This window comes from Equus przewalskii, chromosome 26 (genome assembly GCF_037783145.1).
Source record: "Equus przewalskii isolate Varuska chromosome 26, EquPr2, whole genome shotgun sequence".
Taxonomy (NCBI): Eukaryota; Metazoa; Chordata; class Mammalia; order Perissodactyla; family Equidae; genus Equus; species Equus przewalskii.
The window spans coordinates 19072211-19091415 of NC_091856.1; the positions used below are offsets into that span (position 1 = coordinate 19072211).

General features: G+C 52.2%; 1 protein-coding gene across 8 annotated transcripts in view; it reads right to left on the minus strand.

Annotated features, from left to right (window-relative positions):
- WHRN (whirlin) overlaps positions 1–19205 on the minus strand; it is an 86581-nt gene that overhangs the window by 20941 nt on the left and 46435 nt on the right. For all 8 annotated transcript variants that reach the window (XM_070597099.1, XM_070597104.1, XM_070597103.1 and 5 more), the window contains 2 exons: positions 2151–2353; positions 1068–1104 (listed from right to left, as the gene is read on the minus strand). In XM_070597099.1, the coding sequence (XP_070453200.1) occupies positions 1068–1104; positions 2151–2353 (240 nt within the window). The remainder of the gene's footprint in view (positions 1–1067; positions 1105–2150; positions 2354–19205) is intronic.

Here is a 19205-nt window from a genome sequence, read left to right on the forward strand (position 1 = left end):
CTGAGTACATGGCCTCACGCGGCTGCAAAGTGCTTTACGGCTTAGACGGCACTTTACACGCGTCACCTCATCAGATCCTTGCAACCATTCAGGGTTGAGCAATCTTATTAGGGTTCCCGTTTTATGGTCTAGGTTTCAAGTCTCCCTTGGGAAATTGGGGATAATGGCAACTTTATTTCCAAAATACAGCTCCAGTCTGCACACACACTCCACCCGCTGCCTGCCACTGCCTCTACCCTCCTCGGCTGTGTCTAGGATGCCACCTGGGCTCCCTTTGCCCCCTCAGACTCTCCTGTCACCTACACGGAGCCCGTAAAAACACAGATCTCCTCGTCTTGCTCCCTGCTTAAGCCCCTCAGCAGCAGCCCAGACGTCATCTCAGGCTGGAAGCCAAACCTGCTCTGTGGCCCGGAAGCCAGGTGTGATGGGCTGTCCTGCCCGCCGCCAGCCCCTCCCTGACACCTCCTCGCTTACTACACTCCCCCCAGCCCTCCTTCCTTTCAACAAACCCTCTCCCTGCCTCAGGACTGTGGCACACACTGTGCCCTCCGACGACATCCCTCCTCCGGCTCCTGCACCACGCTTTGATCTCGCCAACTTCTATTTAACATTCAGTCCACAGCCCAAACACCACGTCACTACCTCAGACAGCCTCTGCCTGCCCCCTCCCCTCCTCGCATCCCCGTCAGGGGTCTCACCTGTTACCCTCTCTCCCAACTCCTCATACCTTGCCTCCATGGCCCTGAGCAGCTTTTGTGATGAGCTGTGTGTGGAGGCTGGTTGGTTTCTACATGTGTCTCCCTCATGGGCTGTGACCTCCATGACGGCAGGGACGTGCCCTGTTCTGTTCCCCGCCCTCACCCCCGGTGCCTGGGGTGGTACCCGGAACACCTCGGGGCACTCACAGGCGTGTGTGGCACGGGGGACGGAGGACAGTCAGCAGGCTGACTCCCCGAGAAAATGAGGTCATGGCCGGGGGTCGCTCGGCCCACTTTGCCGGGCCCAGGGACCCACACACGGGGCGCTGTGAAGACGCCGAAGCTCCCCAGGGACAGGGAGCATCTTACCTTGTTCGTCCCGTCTGCTGTGGGATCCCCAGGAAACCTATGGAGAAAGACAAGCACGTTCAGCTGCCGTTGGGGCAGCTCACGCAGGCACGGGCTGTGGGATGAGCAAAGCCTCGTGAGAACCACAGCCTCCACCTGCTGGGGCTTCTCAAGGGACTGTGAACCCGGCGCAGATGGGCAGCTTGCCATCAACCACGTGGACAGCACTCCCAAACCCGGGCCCAGTGGGCTCCTGAGTTGTTTCCGACCCCACAGGACCAGGCAGGCAATTCGAGGAGGGAATAAACGACAACTGCCCCGTGGCCTCAGGTCAGGCCAATTCCAGGAAGGGTGGGGACATGGGTGACAGGAGCCCCCGAGACGCAGCTCACAGGGGCAGCTCAGCTCCAGCCCGTTTTCACACAAAAAAAACACGGACTTGAGCTGCCACGATTCCTGATTTTGAAGAAGCAGCCAGAAACCCAGTTTTTTCTGGAGAACCTGCTATCTTTTTAAATGTTGGCAACTAATTGAAAAAATTTGTAACATTGTGCAGGTGAAAAGAGAGGGAGGGAGGGAAGAAAGGAAGAAAGGGAGAGAGAAAGAGAGATGTTCTGGGGGTACATGGCCAGTCTGAGACTTCCCATGGAAATCCAAAAGAGACACATTGATTATTAGCAACTCTGCAGCCATCTGGCCACTGGGTCCTACTATGACTTCCAAGATCCTCTCCCCAAGGTAACTCATAGGATCCTCATTAGCAGGTTTGGGATGGGGGCAGGGTTATTAGGATCCTCACTTTTCAGACAAGCAACTAAGGACTCAGAAGTAAGTGATTGCCCCGAGGGAAATAAAGAACGAGAGAGTTGGATCCTGCAGTGCAGCTTTCTAAGGGAAACGGAGGCCAGCAGAGGGGAAGGGATGTGTCAAGGTTATGCATGCCCCGCAAATGAAAGGAACCCCAGTGTTGGGACCGCAGGCTCTGAGAGTCGGCGCCATCATGACGGATCAGGAGACGCTGGGGGGATAGGAGGGGCCATCACTGGCTTTCAGAAACGGCCGGCCGTGGGGTCCTGGGGCTCAGAGGGAGCAGGGCGGCCAGACCCTGCCAAGTTCGTGGCGGTGTCCCCAATCCGGGAACTGGCGATCCACTTGGTCTCGTCCACCGTGGTGCGGGCATGGGGCAGCCTCCCGACGTCCTTCACCGTCAGGATGAGGTGCTGGGACGACTTGAGTAGCTTGACCGCCTCGTCGTGCAGGATGTTGAGGAAGCTCTGCCCATTCACCTCCAGAATCTGGTCCCCAACCTGCCGAGACCACCACACAACACAGTCACCTGGGCCATTGACAGGACACGGACTCACGCCAGGGGCTTCAGAGCCGTGATCTCAATTCTCTCCCTGGTCAGCCTACCGAGGAGGCCACCGAGGCTCAGAGAGGTTATGTAGATGCCTGAGGGTCACACTGCAAGTCAACAATCTTCCAATCCTGCTCCTGAGCTCCTGTTACTAGAAAGGCCCACCTCCCCCAACCTAGCAGTGGCTTAGAGGTGTGGGTCTACAACAAGATTCCCAAGGGTCTGTCCCCTTATCTAGAAGACGAGAGTTATCTTAGAGGCCTGTTGGGGGTGGAATGAGGAAGGAGGAGGCGGGGCGTGAAGGCACACTTCCCGGACTTTCCTCCTGCAAGTCCACATTGTGGAGATTTTCACCCCAAGCATGCATTCTTATATTATCTTAAAATGTAAACGACATTCTAATTTACTCAAAAAAACAAGGTGCAATAAATGAGAAAACTAAGCTCCCATTAAAGCATAACATATTGCTTAAGATTCTTACAACAAGCAGGCGGTTTTATTCTGTAACATAAAAACACATTTTTCAATGAATGGATTAAAAAAATAGTGGTTGGGGAAACAAACTACCCTTCCAATAAAAATAAAAACGTGACAAAGATCGAAGAGGTCGGACGGGAGGACCCTGCAGTGTGAGATGAAGGACTTGCAGCTCGTTTATACTGAGGCGTCCGGGGTTTCTCTGCCCTTCAGAGCTGGGGAGATGAGGTGCCTGGCCAGCCGTGAAGGGGCTGCCCGGGGTCACAGGCACCCGTGACCTTGAAGGGCAGCCTCATAGCAACAGTTATTTGTGGCTGCTGTTCCTCCTCCCTGGCCTCCCAGCCTGCTGACGGCACGTGATCAACCCCCCGGGGCTTTTTCCAGCATTTTCCAAGGCAAATTTTGGAAAAAGTGAGCCAGACAGGAATTTGGAAGAGAAAGAGGAGAAAAAAAGATGGGACAATGAGACAGAGCGGAAACCTGAGGACTCTGAGACACGAAAGCTGTCGGAGGATTTGCTCCAGCTCCCATGGCGCGGAAGTAGCAGCGCCAGGATTCGAACCCGGGTCTGGTGGACTTTGAAACCCTTCCCCGTGGCGCTTGGCTGCCTCCTGGAGGATGGGGGGTCGTCGGAGGTTTTTAAGTGGGGAGGAATGTCACGAAAGCAAAAAGTTTCCCGTCTTGTCTTTGACCCGTCGCCTGCGGGGGGGCGGGGGGGGGGAGTTTCCGGTACAGAAAGTGGTTATAAGTTCACCCCTCCTGTCTGCCCCCTGCACCAGCTCTGAGGGGTTCCCAGAGGGCCCGCTGCATCTCTGCCTCCACCTCCCCATCCGACAGCTGGTACGGCACACCGACCAGGTGCCAGGCTCTGTGCCAGGCTGCGTGCTGAGCCGGACAGACCCGCCCCTGCTCTCACCTTGCTCCCAGTCGAGATGGGGCTCAGTTTTGTGCTACAACCGGGTTTTCCCATCAGCCTCTCCGCACTGTGTCCCCAGGGCCCAGCACCCAGGGGGAAAGTCAATCAAAGTTCTTCAAATGAATGAAAAGTCCGACCCTCATTCCCCTCCATTCCTGGCTCCAGGACCATGTCTGCCACAGCCCGGTGGGGATCAGCATGGGACACCGGCCTGGGGCCCCCAATGTCAAGCCACGATTTATCAGATGCTGACTGTGTGCCAGGCACCTCGTCCGTCCCTTTCCATAGTTTTCCATACTCAATATCCTCACCATTCTGCGAAGCAGGCATCCTTGCTCTCCCTCTCATCAGAGAGCAACAGGGGCTCAGAGAGGTTAAGGAAACAGTTGGTGGTCACACAGCTAGTGAAGAGGACAGCCAGGGTGCAGACCCACGTCAGGCTGGCCCTACTAGGCTGCTGTCAGGAGCTCTGCCCGGGCACACGTGGCGTGGCCTCTATCCAGCATGTGCAACGCCAGTGTCCTGCCACGCAGCACCCAGGTCTGAAACCCTGCCCCCACCGTCAGCTCTGCCTTTACTCCCTTGAGTGGACCCTCCAGCAAGTCCCACGCCATCGTCACCTGCCTCCAGCCCTGCCGGTGCCCTCACCTGGGTCCCTGCCTCCTCATACCTGGGTCCCTGAGCCAGCATCCCTCCTCTGGGCATTTACGTCTAAACCGGCCTCGGACCTAACACCGGATTTATTTTTCCTCAACTTTTTGCTTTCGTGACATTCCTCCCCACTTAAAAACCTCCGACGACCCCCCATCCTCCAGGAGGCAGCCAAGCGCCATGGGGAAGGGTTTCAAAGTCCACCAGACCCGGGTTCGAATCCTGGCGCTGCTACTTCCGCGCCATGGGAGCTGGAGCAAATCCTCCGACAGCTTTCGTGTCTCAGAGTCCTCGGGTGTAAAAAGGGGGTCCATGCCCCAGATTGTACTCCTCCCAATTTCCACAGTCATCAGCATCTCTTTCTTAATGCCACCAGCAATATCCACAATTCTCTCTCTTTACACATCTTTGAGCTCCCTAGTTGAGAAACCCGGGTCCCCGAGAACTTAGGCCACCCCAGCCAGTCTCCTTGTAAAGAACTTGAGACGAGACCCAACACCTGGTTCAGGGCTTGGCACACAGAAGGTGCTCAAAAAGTGCATATGCATGAAGGAAGGGACTTTGCCTCTTCCCCCTTGCCTCACCAGCCCCCTCCCAGCCTCTCTGCGGATGCTGAGAAGCAGAGATGTGAGAAGGAGTGTGTCTGCAGGCACCCGGGCCTTACGGAGAGCAGAGGGGTAACTCCCGTCCTGCCGTGCCCACTTGCGCACAAAGCATTCAACAGCGTCCCCCGCTCTGCCGGCAGGACCCCTATCCTCTGCACCCAGCTGCCCCCACAGCTCCGAGCTGGAGCCCCGGTGGCACCTTCCATCTGTTGAAGTGCTCTATTTTCTTAAGCACCCCTCTCCATAGCTTTGGCTTTTTTTAAGCTGAGGGAATTAATTAAAATCTTCTCCGCACATTTATTTCATCCTAGCAGTTTAATTAAAGGAACCAGCGTCCAAGAGACCAGATGTGTCAGGGCATCGCAAGCCTCTCCCTACAGGTCCAGGGAAGCAGACAGGGACAACCCCCTTTCACAAGCATCTGCCTGGGCCTCCACAGCAAGAGGGGGCTGGGGGGGTGGAAATGTCCCAAAGGCGGTACGGGACACGTACACTAAAAAAGAAGTACTCATTGTTCATCTGGAATGCAAATTTAAATGGGTGTCCTGAATTCACGTTAGCTAAATTTGGCATCCCTGGGGTTGGGGGGGTCATTAACCATGGGGGACAATGGTTCTTGTGGGGAGGGTGCTCATTTAATGCTTGGTTTCCAAATTGATTATTCTCCCCGACCCTGAGCCTGGCACCTGTCATTTTCGGAGAGTCCTGTGACTCAGCAACACGCTGCTTACTGCAGACTCCTCCTAAGCACTAATAACATCCCCGAAGTCACAGGTTTGCTGTGCTAGTCACAGTTCCCCTCACGCTGGTTAAAGAAACGCACCCCAGTAGATCTGTGAGAGGCGGCGTGGCGTCCACGTGCCATCCGCCTGGGGAGCAGGCGTGAAACGGGAGTCATGCTCCGGAAACCCCAACCGCACGGGGGCCCGTGGGCCCATCTTCCCATCTCTTTCCAGTCCTCTCCTGTCTTTCTTCTTCCTCCGGGGCCTGTTTGAAAACTGCTGAGCTTGGCTTTGGGGTCCCCACGCAGCCCTCCGCAGCAGCTGAGCTACTCCCATTTCTCCGTGTCCAACCCTCTCTTCTTTCCTCTACTTGTTGGAAAGCTTCTGAGCTCCGGGAAGCCTGTCAGAACAGGTGTCTGCAGGCTCACTGTCATCGAGAGCCCACAAACCACTTTCGAATAAAACCAGGGTCTCCCCGCTGCTCACAGCAGCCCCAGGCCAGTGGCGTGCGGAGCCCCATCCCAAGGGTGCAGGAGAAAGATGCCTGAGTTCTGAAGCCAGGCGACTCCGCCGTAGCAGCCGTGTGGCCCTGCACAGCTCTCAAGCACCCGCTGAGTCTCAGTGTTCACACCTGTAAAATGGGCACGACGCCACCAGCAATTCCCAGGGGGCTGTGAGAATCCAATGGGACCCTCAACACAGAACCTGACCCACGAGAGGTTTTCAACAGCTTTTCATGAGCTTCCCTTGCAAACGGAGGGGACAGGTTCAGGGGTGTCAGGCGACTTGCTCACGGTCACGGTCGCCCAGGAAGTGAACGAGCGAGCCAGCACGCGAGCCCGGCTTTCCCACATTCTGTCCACCAGCCTGTGCCCCCTTTATCGCAGCACCATGCCTGGCACGCAGAAGGCACTTCGTAAATGGCGAACGGACGGGAGACCCCCGCCCTGCGTGCTCTCCCAGTCTCAATGCTGACCGTGTCCCCTTTTCCAACGGTTTGTACGACGTGAAGCTGGAGGTGGCACGTTTGAAGGTCTTGAAAACGAATAGCTCCATTCGTTTATTCATTGGAAAGTTACTTTCTCTGACCCACCGAAGCCAGCCCTGAGTTAGAGGACACGGGGATCCAGAGGCGAAGATGCTGTGATTGTCAGGGCCTCCAAGGGGTCTCCTACAGATGGGGAGACTGAGGCCCAGAAAGCACCGGGACGTGTCCAGGGCCACAGAGTGAGGCGACAGCAACACCCAGACCCTGAGGCTAATTAACCAAGAAAACACCAGGCCGCCCAGAACTCACCCAACATGACCCACCAGAGAAGGAAGAGACAGGTGAGAGTGTGAGCAAGTGTCTAGCATCACTCAGCTTGCACACGGCGCCGACGGAGGCGTGGAAGGATAAAGGAATACAGGCGGCTTTATTTTATTTGTCACCGAGGCATCCTATTTATCACCAGTGACAGAGGAGCGGAGGGTGGATCGCGGGAATGCCCTTCATTTTAAGGCAGAGGAACGACTCCTCCATCATCCACAGCTCAAGTGACAGGCTTGGATTGGGGACGCTCCAAGGACAGCGTGAAGGGAGTTCGGCAAGGACAGGACACCGGTCTCCCCTGAACCTGGCCAAGCACCAGGATGCAGGAATTCACTTCCCCTCTGGCTGAGCGGGGCCCAGGAGCGGCGGGCGGAGGCCCAGGGAGCAGCAGAAAGTGCTCAGCAGGCTTGGGAGTGAGCCGGTCTCCTTAAGGGTCAAGAAACCTGGGGAAAACAATTTTACCACTCTGAGCCTTCCCTCCATCCAAATGGAAGCAAGACCACCATGTACTAGAGTGTTACAGACTAAATGAGAGGCCATCCAATGTGTGGCTATGAGCACAGACAGACCCAGGAGTCTGCCCTCGGGGTCTAACTCCAGACTCTGCCACTTATTAGCTGTGTGACCTTGGGTCATTTCCCTACCCTCTCTGTGCCTCAGTTACCTTCTCTGAAAGTGGGGACAGCCTCAGTGATACCTCACAGATAGGTCTTAGGATTAAATGAGTTCATACATTTCACTGGATTCCCAGCACCTCAAAAAGCACCTGGCACACAGTAGGTAGTCAATGAGTATTTACTGAATGGACGCATAAAAAGCAGGTAGAACAGTTCCTAGCACACAATAGGTGCTCCATCAATGTTAGCTGCATTTTTGAAGCACCATGTTTACCCGTGAAGTGACCCCTGGGTCACTTACCAGCCAAACCTATGACTCTGCCTCGTCACGGTCTCCCCCAGCTATCTCCCCACCTTTCCACCTGCCTCCGCCCTGGGCCCCGCCTGCAGCTTCAACGGACCCCCACATGTTGACCACGCCCACGAGGCACCAACAGTTACCCCCATCTTACAGGTGGGCAGGCTGAGGCCAAAAGGGAGGCGACAAGAGCCGGCACTGGCCTTCGTCCTGCCAGCGTGCAAAGCCTCTGCTCGACCTAGTGTCAACCCCTCCTTTAAGAAAACCAGCATCTCCATCCTCCACCTCTTACGGAACCTCTCAGCCCTGCACTTGGTGTTATGCACACAGTAGGCGCTCTATTCATGGACCTGAACGCAAATGAGCAAAAAGAACCCGTGGGTGGATGGCAGCCGCTCCGAGCTCCCCCATCAGAGGAAGTCAGGAGAGAAATCTGTAACAACTCGATCCCGTGCGGAGCTGGGACACAGGACTCCATCCTCCCAGTACACACGCACAGTGGGGACACATGCGCACAGTGGGGCCGCACTGGGCAAGGGCCGGAAAGAAGCCGGTCCCGGCCCTCTTCGCCACCTGCCCGAGGTTTCACACAAATGGATTTTGCAGCTTCCACTGAGGACCCTGCTGACTGTATGATCACCACAATGAAAATTCAAATTCTGCTAAAGAGTTTTATTGCATTTATGAATCTTTAATAGTCTTCTGTGTCAGGTATGAAACTTTAATGGGCTTTGGGGTTATTTTCCTGGTACAAGGGAGCAATGCAGTTTTAATGAGACAACATGCGTTTTTCCCAACAGTTCAGAAGTCAGGAAACCTTGCGCATATTTTTTAAAAAAGAGGATCAAGGTGGAGCTAAGAAGGTTCTGGAGCCGGCTGCGGGAAAGGCCTGGGTCTCTCAGGCTTGGTGCCCTCACAGGGCAGAAGCCGACCAGAAAGGCCACGGATGGAACCGGCAGACGCGATGGCTGCTGACTTCCAGCACGGCGCCTGCTTCCTTCTGGTTCCTTCTTCTGACATGAGCACTTCCACTGTCAGCATGGCTCGCTCTGTTCGGGACACGGGCAGCCCTCAGTCCACACCTGCTCCAAGTCAACCGAGGCCAAGAGAAGGGGAAGGACTTGCCCAAGGTCAAACTCTGGGTCAAGGTCAGAGGTAGGGTGGAGCAGCCACTCGTGGGCTCTTCCCGCAGGAGAGTCTGGCTACCAAGTCAATGCGTCAGAGCAATTACAAAGGTCAACCCCAGGAGGAGTGACAGCTGTGGACCCTCTGAGGGCCTCGCAGAGTCAGCTGCCCCCCACTATTTAGCTCTAAACACACATACACTTAATAAGCCCCACAGGAGGCAGCGAACAGTGTCCTGTTTTATAGATGAAGGAGTGAGGTTCAGAGAGGGGAAGTCACTTGCCTGAGGACACCCAGCAAGCAAAGCAGCAGAGAAGGACTGGCACCCAGCCCAACTGCTACTTGGAGCCTCGGGCTTGTATTTGCTCACCTGACATTCCAACAGATGACTCAAGGCTCTCGAAACGAGCATTGTTGAAAAGAACTTTCCGCAGTAACAGAAATGTTCCATATCTGTGCTGTCCAAGACGGCAGCCACTGCTATTTAAATTTAAATTCATTAAAACGAAATAAAATTAAAGATTCATTTCCCTACTCACGCTAGCTCCGTTTTGATAGCCACAGGAGACTGGCTGCTGCTGCCTGGAACAGCACAGCTTACGGCTGCGGCCCCAGATGGAGGCCCTGACCTTCTCCGACCCTCCGTCCAGGGCTCCCGTCTCAGTGCTCAAGCCCCAAAACCTCCACATTGACGGGTCCATCATCAAGCCCACCCATTTTACCTTCCCCTCTGGAAGGAGCTCGAATTGCTCGCTCTGCTCTGTCTCCACTGCTCCACCCTGGGCCAGGCCACCGTGGCCTCTCCCCTGGACCCAGTCACCTCTTAACCCGCCTCCCGCTTCCACCGTCGACGCCCCCTCCGGCACTCTCCCGTGACAGTTAATTTGACGGGGGGACTGGACTGGGCTAAGGGACGCCCAGAGAGCTGGGAAGACGTTACTTCTGGGTGTGTCTGTGCAGCGTCTCCGGAAGAGATGAGCCTCTAACAGGGAGACCGAGGAAAGCGGATGGCCCTCGCCGTCTGGGTGGGCCTCATCCCACCCACTGGGGGCCTGAAGCGAACAAGAGGCGGAGGGGGGTGAGTTCACGCTCTCTGCTGGAGCTGGGACGCCCCTCTTCTCCTGCCCTTGGATGGCGCTGCCCTTGCTTTTCGGGCCTTAGGACTCAGACGAGGATTTACACCACTGGCCCCACAACTATTTGGCCTTTGGACTCAAACTTACATCATCTGTTCCCCTGGGTCTCAGGCCTTCGGACTCGGACTGAATAACACTCCTGGATTTCCTGGGTCTCTGACTTGCAGAGGGCAGATCATGGGAATGTGTGACCTCCATAATCATGTCAGTCAATTTCTATAATAAATTTCCTCTTCTATCTATCCATCTACCCATCCATCCATCTACCCATCCATCCATCCATCCATCCACCCATCCAACCATCCACTCACCCATCCACCCATCCATCTACTCATCTACCCATCCATCCATCCACCCATCCATCCATCCATCCACCCATCCATCCATCCACCCATCCACTCACCCATCCACCCATCCATCTACTCATCTACCCATCCATCCATCCATCCATCCATCCACATCCACCCATCCACCCATCCATCCACCCATCCATCCATCCATCCATCCACCCATCCACTCACCCATCCACCCATCCATCTACTCATCTACCCATCCATCCATCCACCCATCCATCCATCCACCCATCCATCCATCCACCCATCCACCCATCCACCCATCCACCCATCCACTCACCCATCCACCCATCCATCTACTCATCTACCCATCCATCCATCCACCCATCCATCCATCCACCCATCCATCCATCCACCCATCCACCCATCCACTCACCCATCTACCCATCCATCTACTCATCTACCCATCCATCCATCCACCCATCCATCCTCCACCCATCCATCCATCCACCCATCCACCCATCCACCCATCCATCTACTCATCCATCCATCCATCCATCCATCCATCCACCCATCCACCCATCCACTCACCCATCCACCCATCCATCTACTCATCTACCCATCCATCCATCCACCCATCCATCCATCCATCCACCCATCCATCCATCCATCCCCATCCACCTCCCCATCCACTCACCCATCCACCCATCCATCTACTCATCTACCCATCCATCCATCCACCCATCCATCCATCCATCCATCCATCCATCCATCCATCTGTCCATCCATCTATCCATCCACTCCCACCCACCCATCCACCTACCCATCCATCCATCCATCCATCCACCCACCCACCCATCCACCCGTCCACCCGTCCACCCGTCCACCCATTCACCCATCCACCCATCCACCCATCCACCCATCCATCCACCCATCCATCCATCTATCCATCTATCCATCTACCTATCTCCTATTGGTTCTGTTTCTCTGGAGAACCCTGACTAACACGCTTCCCTATGTAGCAAGAGGATCCATTCAAACTGCAAATCTGATCTCGTCAGACCTTCCTTAAAACCTCCTAGTGACCTCCAGGCTCCTCCTTTACCTGGCCTGAGAGAGCCTTACCTTGCCAGTCCATCTCTTGTTTCTCTCCTCCGGCTTTTTCCAATCCATCCACACTTGTCACCTCTCATTTCTATGAACACATGGAGCCCTTTCCCACCTCAGGGCCTTTGCATATGCTATTCCTCTGCCCAAAAGATTTTCCCTCCATTCCTCACCTGAATGTCTCCTACTCAACCTTCAGATCTCAGATCAAATGACACCCCCCTCCAAGGCAGGTCTTTCCCCCGAGCACCCTGCAGTGTGCCCCCAGCCCTCATCATGGTTTGAGATCCTGCTGGGCTGGGAGCACTGAGTTCAGGGCCAGTGTGCTGCATGCCCCTTGCATGGCACATGGAAGGCGCCTGACCGAATCAGCGAAGGAGGGAATAAACGAATGAACGGAGTCCTGTCCTTGCCAGTTCCTGCAGACAGGCAGGAGACGTGTTCCATTTACGTGACGGTTTAGTTTGACAAGGCCGGGCCACGGGGGGAGGCTGGGGCGTGCAGCCCGGCTCTGCACATCGCCGCAGGGAAAGAGCATCCGGTTTTTTCAATCCAAGGGAAGGCAAAGAGGTAAAAACACAAATCACCATTTTGTTCTGGTTGAAATGACACTGCGGGAAAGAGTGTGCATTCTTCCCTCAGTCGGAAAGAGAGAAAACCAGGGCGGGAGGGAGAGAAGAGAGGCCATGGGCCCAGGGCCTCTGGTCAGTGGGGGTAAAGCTGGCCCGGAGCCCAGCCCCACCCCTGCTCTGTGCTGCTCCGCAGACCTGCAGGAACCGGGGAATTCTCCAGTTTAAGTCCACGGCCTTGACACACACAGAGTGCCCCGTTAGAAGATGTGACAGAAGGGAAGCCCCATTCACAACAGCAACAGGAGAGAGAAATACTCAGGAATAAACTTAACAAGACACATGCAACACCTGTGTGGAGAAAACTGCAAACCTCAAAACGGACTCAACAAAGAAAAAAAAATCCCCCGTTCCTGGAAAGGATTCAGCGTCATGAAGACGTCAGTTCCCCTTCGGTTGAAAATTTAACATTATCCCAAAACAAACACCAATAAGCTTTTGTTTGATAAGCTGATATAAAAGTTCATGTGAAAAAATAAAGCTGCACGTGGAGGAAGCTTAAATGCATGCGGCTGAGTGAAATGAGGCAGTCTGAAAAGGCTGCATGCTGTACGATTCCAACTATACGATGTTCTGGAAAAGGCAACACCGTGGAGACAGAAGAAAGATCAGTGGTTGCCAGGAGGGTGGGGAAAGAGGGAGGGATGGTAGGTAGGGCACAGGGTTTTTAGGATATTCTGCATGACCTTATGCAATTGTCACTCAAACTCAGAGACTGCACAACACCAAGAGTGAGCCCTAATGGAAACTACGGGCTCTGTTGTTAGTGTTGTTGAGCGGATTCCCACTCCTAGCGACCATGTGGGCAGCAGAATGGAACCCTGCCCAGTCTTTTCGCTCCATCCTCTTGCCCTCCAGCACTGTATCAGACGATGCCCCACTGCTGTTCACAGGGTTTTCATGGGCAATTTTTTTGGAAGTGAGTGGCCAGGTCCTTCTGCCTAGTCTGTCTTAGTCTGGAAGCTCCACTGAAACCTGTCCAGCGTGGGGACCCTGCTGGGGTTTGAAATCTGGTGGCATAGCTTTCAGCATCACAGCTACACGCAGCCTCCATAGTATGACAGCCAGATGCGGGGTGTGGTTCCCTGACTGGGAAATGACCCCGGGGCGACAGGTGGTAAGAGCTGCCGAACGGTAACCACTGGACCATCAGGGCCGGTAAACGATGACTTCAGTCAGTAACAATAAATCACTACTGGCTCATCCTTGTAGCAAGTGTACCACACTAATACAAGATGCTAACGTTGGGGGCAACTGTGTATGGAGGAGTGGGGGGAGAAAACGTCTACGAGAAACTCTGTACTTTCTGCTAATCTTTCTGTGAACCGAAAACTGCTCTAAAAAAATGAAGCTATTAATTTTTTAAATGATCATTTTTTTAAATAAAAAATAATAAAAATGCAAGAATGGCTAGGAAAGCCCTGATACAGAAGAGCTGTAAGAGGGGGTGCTGGATACTAAAAGTGACGCCGAAGCCTCTGTCCTCTGACGTGTGGCAGCGACTCACGAGGAGATGGACAGACGGGGGAACGGACCAGAAACAGGCCCCGGGACACACAGAAACGCCGTCGACAGCATCGCCAGTCACGGTGGCAAAGACGGGCTTGTTGAATAGCCTGGGACAACCACGTAGCCATTCAGACCCACATCGGATCCCTACACAAGAACAAATGCCCAACAGACCACAGATCTAGAAAAAAATGCATTGACCAGGATTAAAAGAAAGAACGGGCAAAAATCCTCTCTATTTGGGCATAGGGAAAGGTTTTCTGAACTTAGATTCCACCAAAGAAAGGACTGATGAGTAAACTAGATGACAACAAAAAACTTTCATGTTGAAAAAACTCTGTAAGTCAAAAGACATGGACAACTAGGGAGCAAACACTCGTAATGGATCTATCACAGATAAAGGGCTAATTAACCCTAATATAGAAAGAGTTCTTAAATTTAGGGGGAAAAAATCCAAACTTCTGATAGCAAAAGGATAATAAAAGACATGAATGAATTACAAAAAAGACATAAAAAATGGTCCTTAAATATATGAAAAGAGGTTCAACTTCACTCATAATAAGAAAACTGCAAAATAAAGCTACATCAAGATACCATTCTCACCTATCAGATTGGGAACAATTAAACTTGACAGCAGCTGCCAGCAAGCTGTGGGGAAGCAGGCGCGCTCAGACAGGGCTGGTGGGAATTCAGATGGAACCACTCTTTTTTTTTTTTTTTTTTAATATATATATATTTTTTAACTTTTTCTTTTTTTTTTTGAGGATGGTTAGCCCTCAGCTAACATCTGCCAATCCTCCTCTTTTTGCTGACGAAGGCTGGCCCTGAGCTAACATCCATGCCCATCTTCCTCTACTTTCTATGTGGGACGCCTACCACAGCATGGCTTGCCAAGCGGTGCCATGTCCGCACCCGGGATCTGAACCGGTGAACCCTGGGCCGCCAAAGTGGACTGCACGAACTTAACGACTGCGCCACCAGGCTGGCCCCTGAAACTACTTTTGTTTCCTGTAAGATTGGGCAAATGAGTAAATATATAGAACCATCTAGACGAGAAGCAAGCACCTCCTAAAGGCCAGCACTATGCCAGGTGTTGGGGACACAGTAGGAACCGTATTGGTTTCCTGTAGCTGCTGTGATAAATTACCACAAACTTAGTGGCTTCAAAGAACACAAATTTATAATCCTACAGTTCTGGAGGTCAGCCCCCCGACACCGGTCTCACTGGGCTAAGACCAAGATGGCAGCAGAGCTAAGTTCCTTTCTGGAGGCCCCAGGGCACAGTCCATTTCCTTGTCTTTCCGAGCTTCTAGAGCCACCACATTCCTTGGCTGGTGGCCATGTTCCTCCATCTTCAAAGCCAGTATCTTTAGGCCACGTCCTCCTCACGTGGCCATCTCTCTGGTGCTCTCTTCTGACTCCCTCCCCCACTTTTAAGAACTCTTATGATTACATTGGGCCCACCTGGGAAATCCAGGCTCCTCCCCCCAGCTCGAGGTCAGCTCATTAGCAACCTTAATTGCATCTGTCATCTTAATTCCCCTTTCTCATAGAACCTAAGATATTCACAGGCTCTGGGAATCAGGACGAGACATCTTCGGGGCTCATTATCCTGCCCACCACCTGGGTGGTGCTCAAACATGGCTGACATTTATGGTCAGCAGAACGGAACTGAACACCAAAACGCCTCCACTACCCCATCTGCGTGAGGCAGGATTAACAGCGCAACTCGCACTTTCCAGCTGGAACACAACTTGGCTCAAACCTGCTAAGAAATGTTGCACAAAATGGTGCAAAAACCATTGCAACTTTACTTCTAGGAATTAACCCCGAGAAGATCATCATGGCTAGGGCAAAAGAAAAAGCTACACAAATAATTTGGACCCCCTCCTAAATGTCTAGGAATTGATCCGTCAAATACTGTATGGTATATCCACGCGGTGATATCGTAAGGCCATAAAAAATAACGTAGAATATTGAATGGCATATAGTGACTTTTTTCCAATTAAACTTTTTAAAAGTTACAAAACAACATAAGCAAAGAGTAGAAATAGTTAAACAGGAAAAAAGGGTTATGTACAAATTGTAAAAATCTTGCCTCTGCAATATTCACACATCTCAGGCCCCCAACCATCAAGTCTTAGGCCCTGGGACTGAGACTCAGAAGGAACCACCAGTAACAGTTTCTTGGGCATTCTCCTAGGAACTCACTTCATATATACATAAGTATGGACAAATGAATGTATTCCCTTTTTTTTTTTTTTTTTTTGGTGAGGAAGATTGTTGCTGAGCTAACATCTTTGCCAATCTTCCTATTTTTGCTTGAGGAAGATTGTTGCTGAGCTAACACCTGTGGCAATCTTCCTCTATTTTGTTCGTGGGGTGCCACCACAGCATGGCTTGATGAGCAGTGCATAGGTCCATGCCTGGGATCCAAACCAGCGAACCCTTGGCTGCCGAAGCAGAGCGGATGAACCTAACCACTACGCTACCAGGCTGGCCCCTGTATTCCCTTAAAAAAACAAAAATGGGATCACATAACACTGCTCTGTACCTTAATAGTTTGCAAAGCTCTTTCGGAAATGGAAAGATCTCAATGCTACATTGTCACAGAGGGCGGGAGAAGGCAAACAGTCTGAACCCAATTTTGCTGAACTGTTTTTATGCTATCACATCCCACATGAGCACGACACTCCGGAAGGACACACATCAAAATCTCTGCACTGATTTTCCCCTAAGCCTAGGATTTTCTACATCTTCTGCAGTGGACACGCTTTACTTTCAAATTCAGTCTTTTAAATACTACCCTCAAACCGCCCACCTAACGTCGTCTTCCACTGTGTTAAAGGGACTCAAAAAAACACCCAAGTGTCCGCCAGAGTTGTCTCTCAGCGGTGAATTACAGGACATCTTATTTTATTTTTTTCAACACGTTGTACACCTTAAACTTACCCAACGGTATACGTCAACTATATCTCAATAAAAAAAGTGCTTTCCTTCTATTTGGGAAATGATGAAAGAAAATGTACCAGCAAAGGCCGTACGCAAGGGTTTTCTGATACTCAGAGAAATCAGGTTTCCAAATAATAAAGCTTGATAGCATTAGTTAATTATACCATATTCAGAAATTAAAAACAAGTCCCTGATATTTTGGAATCATTCTTAGTTTAGATAATCAAGGCAATTTTAATTTTGAGCTCTTTATGCATGCTCTGTGCTCTCCAGGGTGTGTATGACCATATTGTGGAGGGCAAAAAGAAAAAAAATCCTAAAAGGAAACGTAAAAATTGGGAGGGCGGGGGCGTGACATGATACTAACATCTCCTTCAACATCTGGGGGTCTGGGGACGAGTGGGCCGCTGGCCACCCTGCTGTGCCTGGGGAAGAAGCTTCTTTATGCCGCCTGGTCCAATCCACGCCTCTTAGTAATTTGGGGTGAGTCGTTCCCGTCCCCACTGGGCTCAGCAGCCTGCTGGCACAGACAGGCCTACTGGCGGGAGCTCTTCTGGAAAGATTCTCTGAGGTTTCTCTCATTTGTGGTTCCTTGTAAAACCTTATTATTTCAGTTGGAAATAACTAAATGCCTGACTTCAAGGGAACAGTTAGGTAAATGATAATTCAGCCACAAGATGGAATATTATCACGCAGCTATTAGAGATTGTGTTCAGGAGTTTTCCATTACCTGGGAAAATGCAAGTGAAAAATGTGGGATGCAAACTAGTATATACTGTATAATATCAATCACATAAAAATGTACACAGAAAGGAATGAAAGAAGCTACATGAAGATGCTAACAGGGGCCGGCCTGGTGGATGGTGGTTAAATTCGTGGGCTCTGCTTTGGCGGCCCAGGGTTTGTGGGTTCAGATCCCAGGCACGGACATGGCACCGCTTGTCAGGCCACGCTGTGGTGGCGTCCCACATACAAAAAAGAGGAAGACGGGCACGGATGTTAGCTCAGGGATAATCTTCCTCAAGCAAAAAGAAGATTGGCAACAGATGTTAGCTCGGGGCAAATCTCTCTCACCAAAAAAAAAAAAAAAAAAAAAAGATGCTAAAAGATGGAAAGAACCCAAATGTCCATCAACTCATAAACAAATAAACAAAACGTGGTACAGCCATAGACAGAATATTATTCAGTCATCAGAACGACTTCACGATATATGCTGCCACATTATGCCAAGAGAAAGGAGCCAGACACAAAGGCCACATATTCTACGATGCAGTGACATGAAATGCCCCAAACAGGCAGATCTATAGACAGAAACGGGGAGTGACTGCACAATGGGCACAGGAATTCTGGGGGTGAGGAAAATGTTCTGAAATTAGATAGTGGCGATGGTTGCACCACCTTGGGAGTATACTAAAAGCCACTGCTCTGTACACTTTAAACGGGTGGATTTTATGGCATGAGAACTGTATCTAAAAAAACAAAAGCTGCTAATAAAGCTCGGCTGTAGCAGGCAGGACGTGTGGGTCCTTCCACTGCCCGCCTGTGTCTGCGTTTTACGCTCTGAACCTATTACTTGAGTAGCTGGAAAAAAAATAAAACCAAAAAGACACGAAGTTCCCCAAAGGGTCTGGGTTAACAGCTCTAGTGCACAGCACCCCCCAGGTCGCTGGGGTCCCAACCTCTGAACGCTGCTGACCGAGTGAATGTCCTGCACGGCCCAGCGGGAGAGCCACGTCCTCTCTGCAGCCCCAGCCGGCCCTCCCGCCCTGGACGGACGGCTCCTTCCTGAGGTCCCAGCCCAGGCTGTGTAGCTACCAAACTGCAAAGACGGAGCAGCCTGCCTGGGTTCAAGTCCTGGCTCCACCACGCCCTGGCTGTGTGACCTTGGGCAAGTCACTGAACCTCTCTGAGCCTCACATCTGTGAACAGGGACAAGAAGCCTGATTATAAGGCTGCCGTCAGGGTTAATGGAACTAATACATGCCAAGCGCCCAGAACAGGGCCTGTACACAGCAGATGCTATGTGTCACTCAAGTACTAGGTCGTACTAACAGGATGGTGTCTACTTCGCTATCTCCTCTCCCGCTTTCTCGCTAGGCTGCCAGCAGTTTGAGCGTGGTACCCTGTATCTATTCCACGTGTCGTCCCTGGGGCAGCAGCACCCACACAACCTAGGAGCTCGTGAGAAATGCAGAACGTCAGGTGCCGTCCCAAATCCACCGAGGCGGGCTGCATTTTCCAGAAATGGCCACAGCACCATCCCAGGTCTCACGGGCTCCCCCAGAACCCTGACACTCCCCTTCAGGAGGTGTGGCGGGTTGAACTGTGTCCCCCCCCCGACAAGAAATGTCCAAGCCCCAGCCCCCAGCATCGGGGAGGGCGACCTTATTTGGAAATAGGGTCTTTGCAGATGCAATTAAATTAGGCATCCTGAGATGAGCCCATCCTGGATT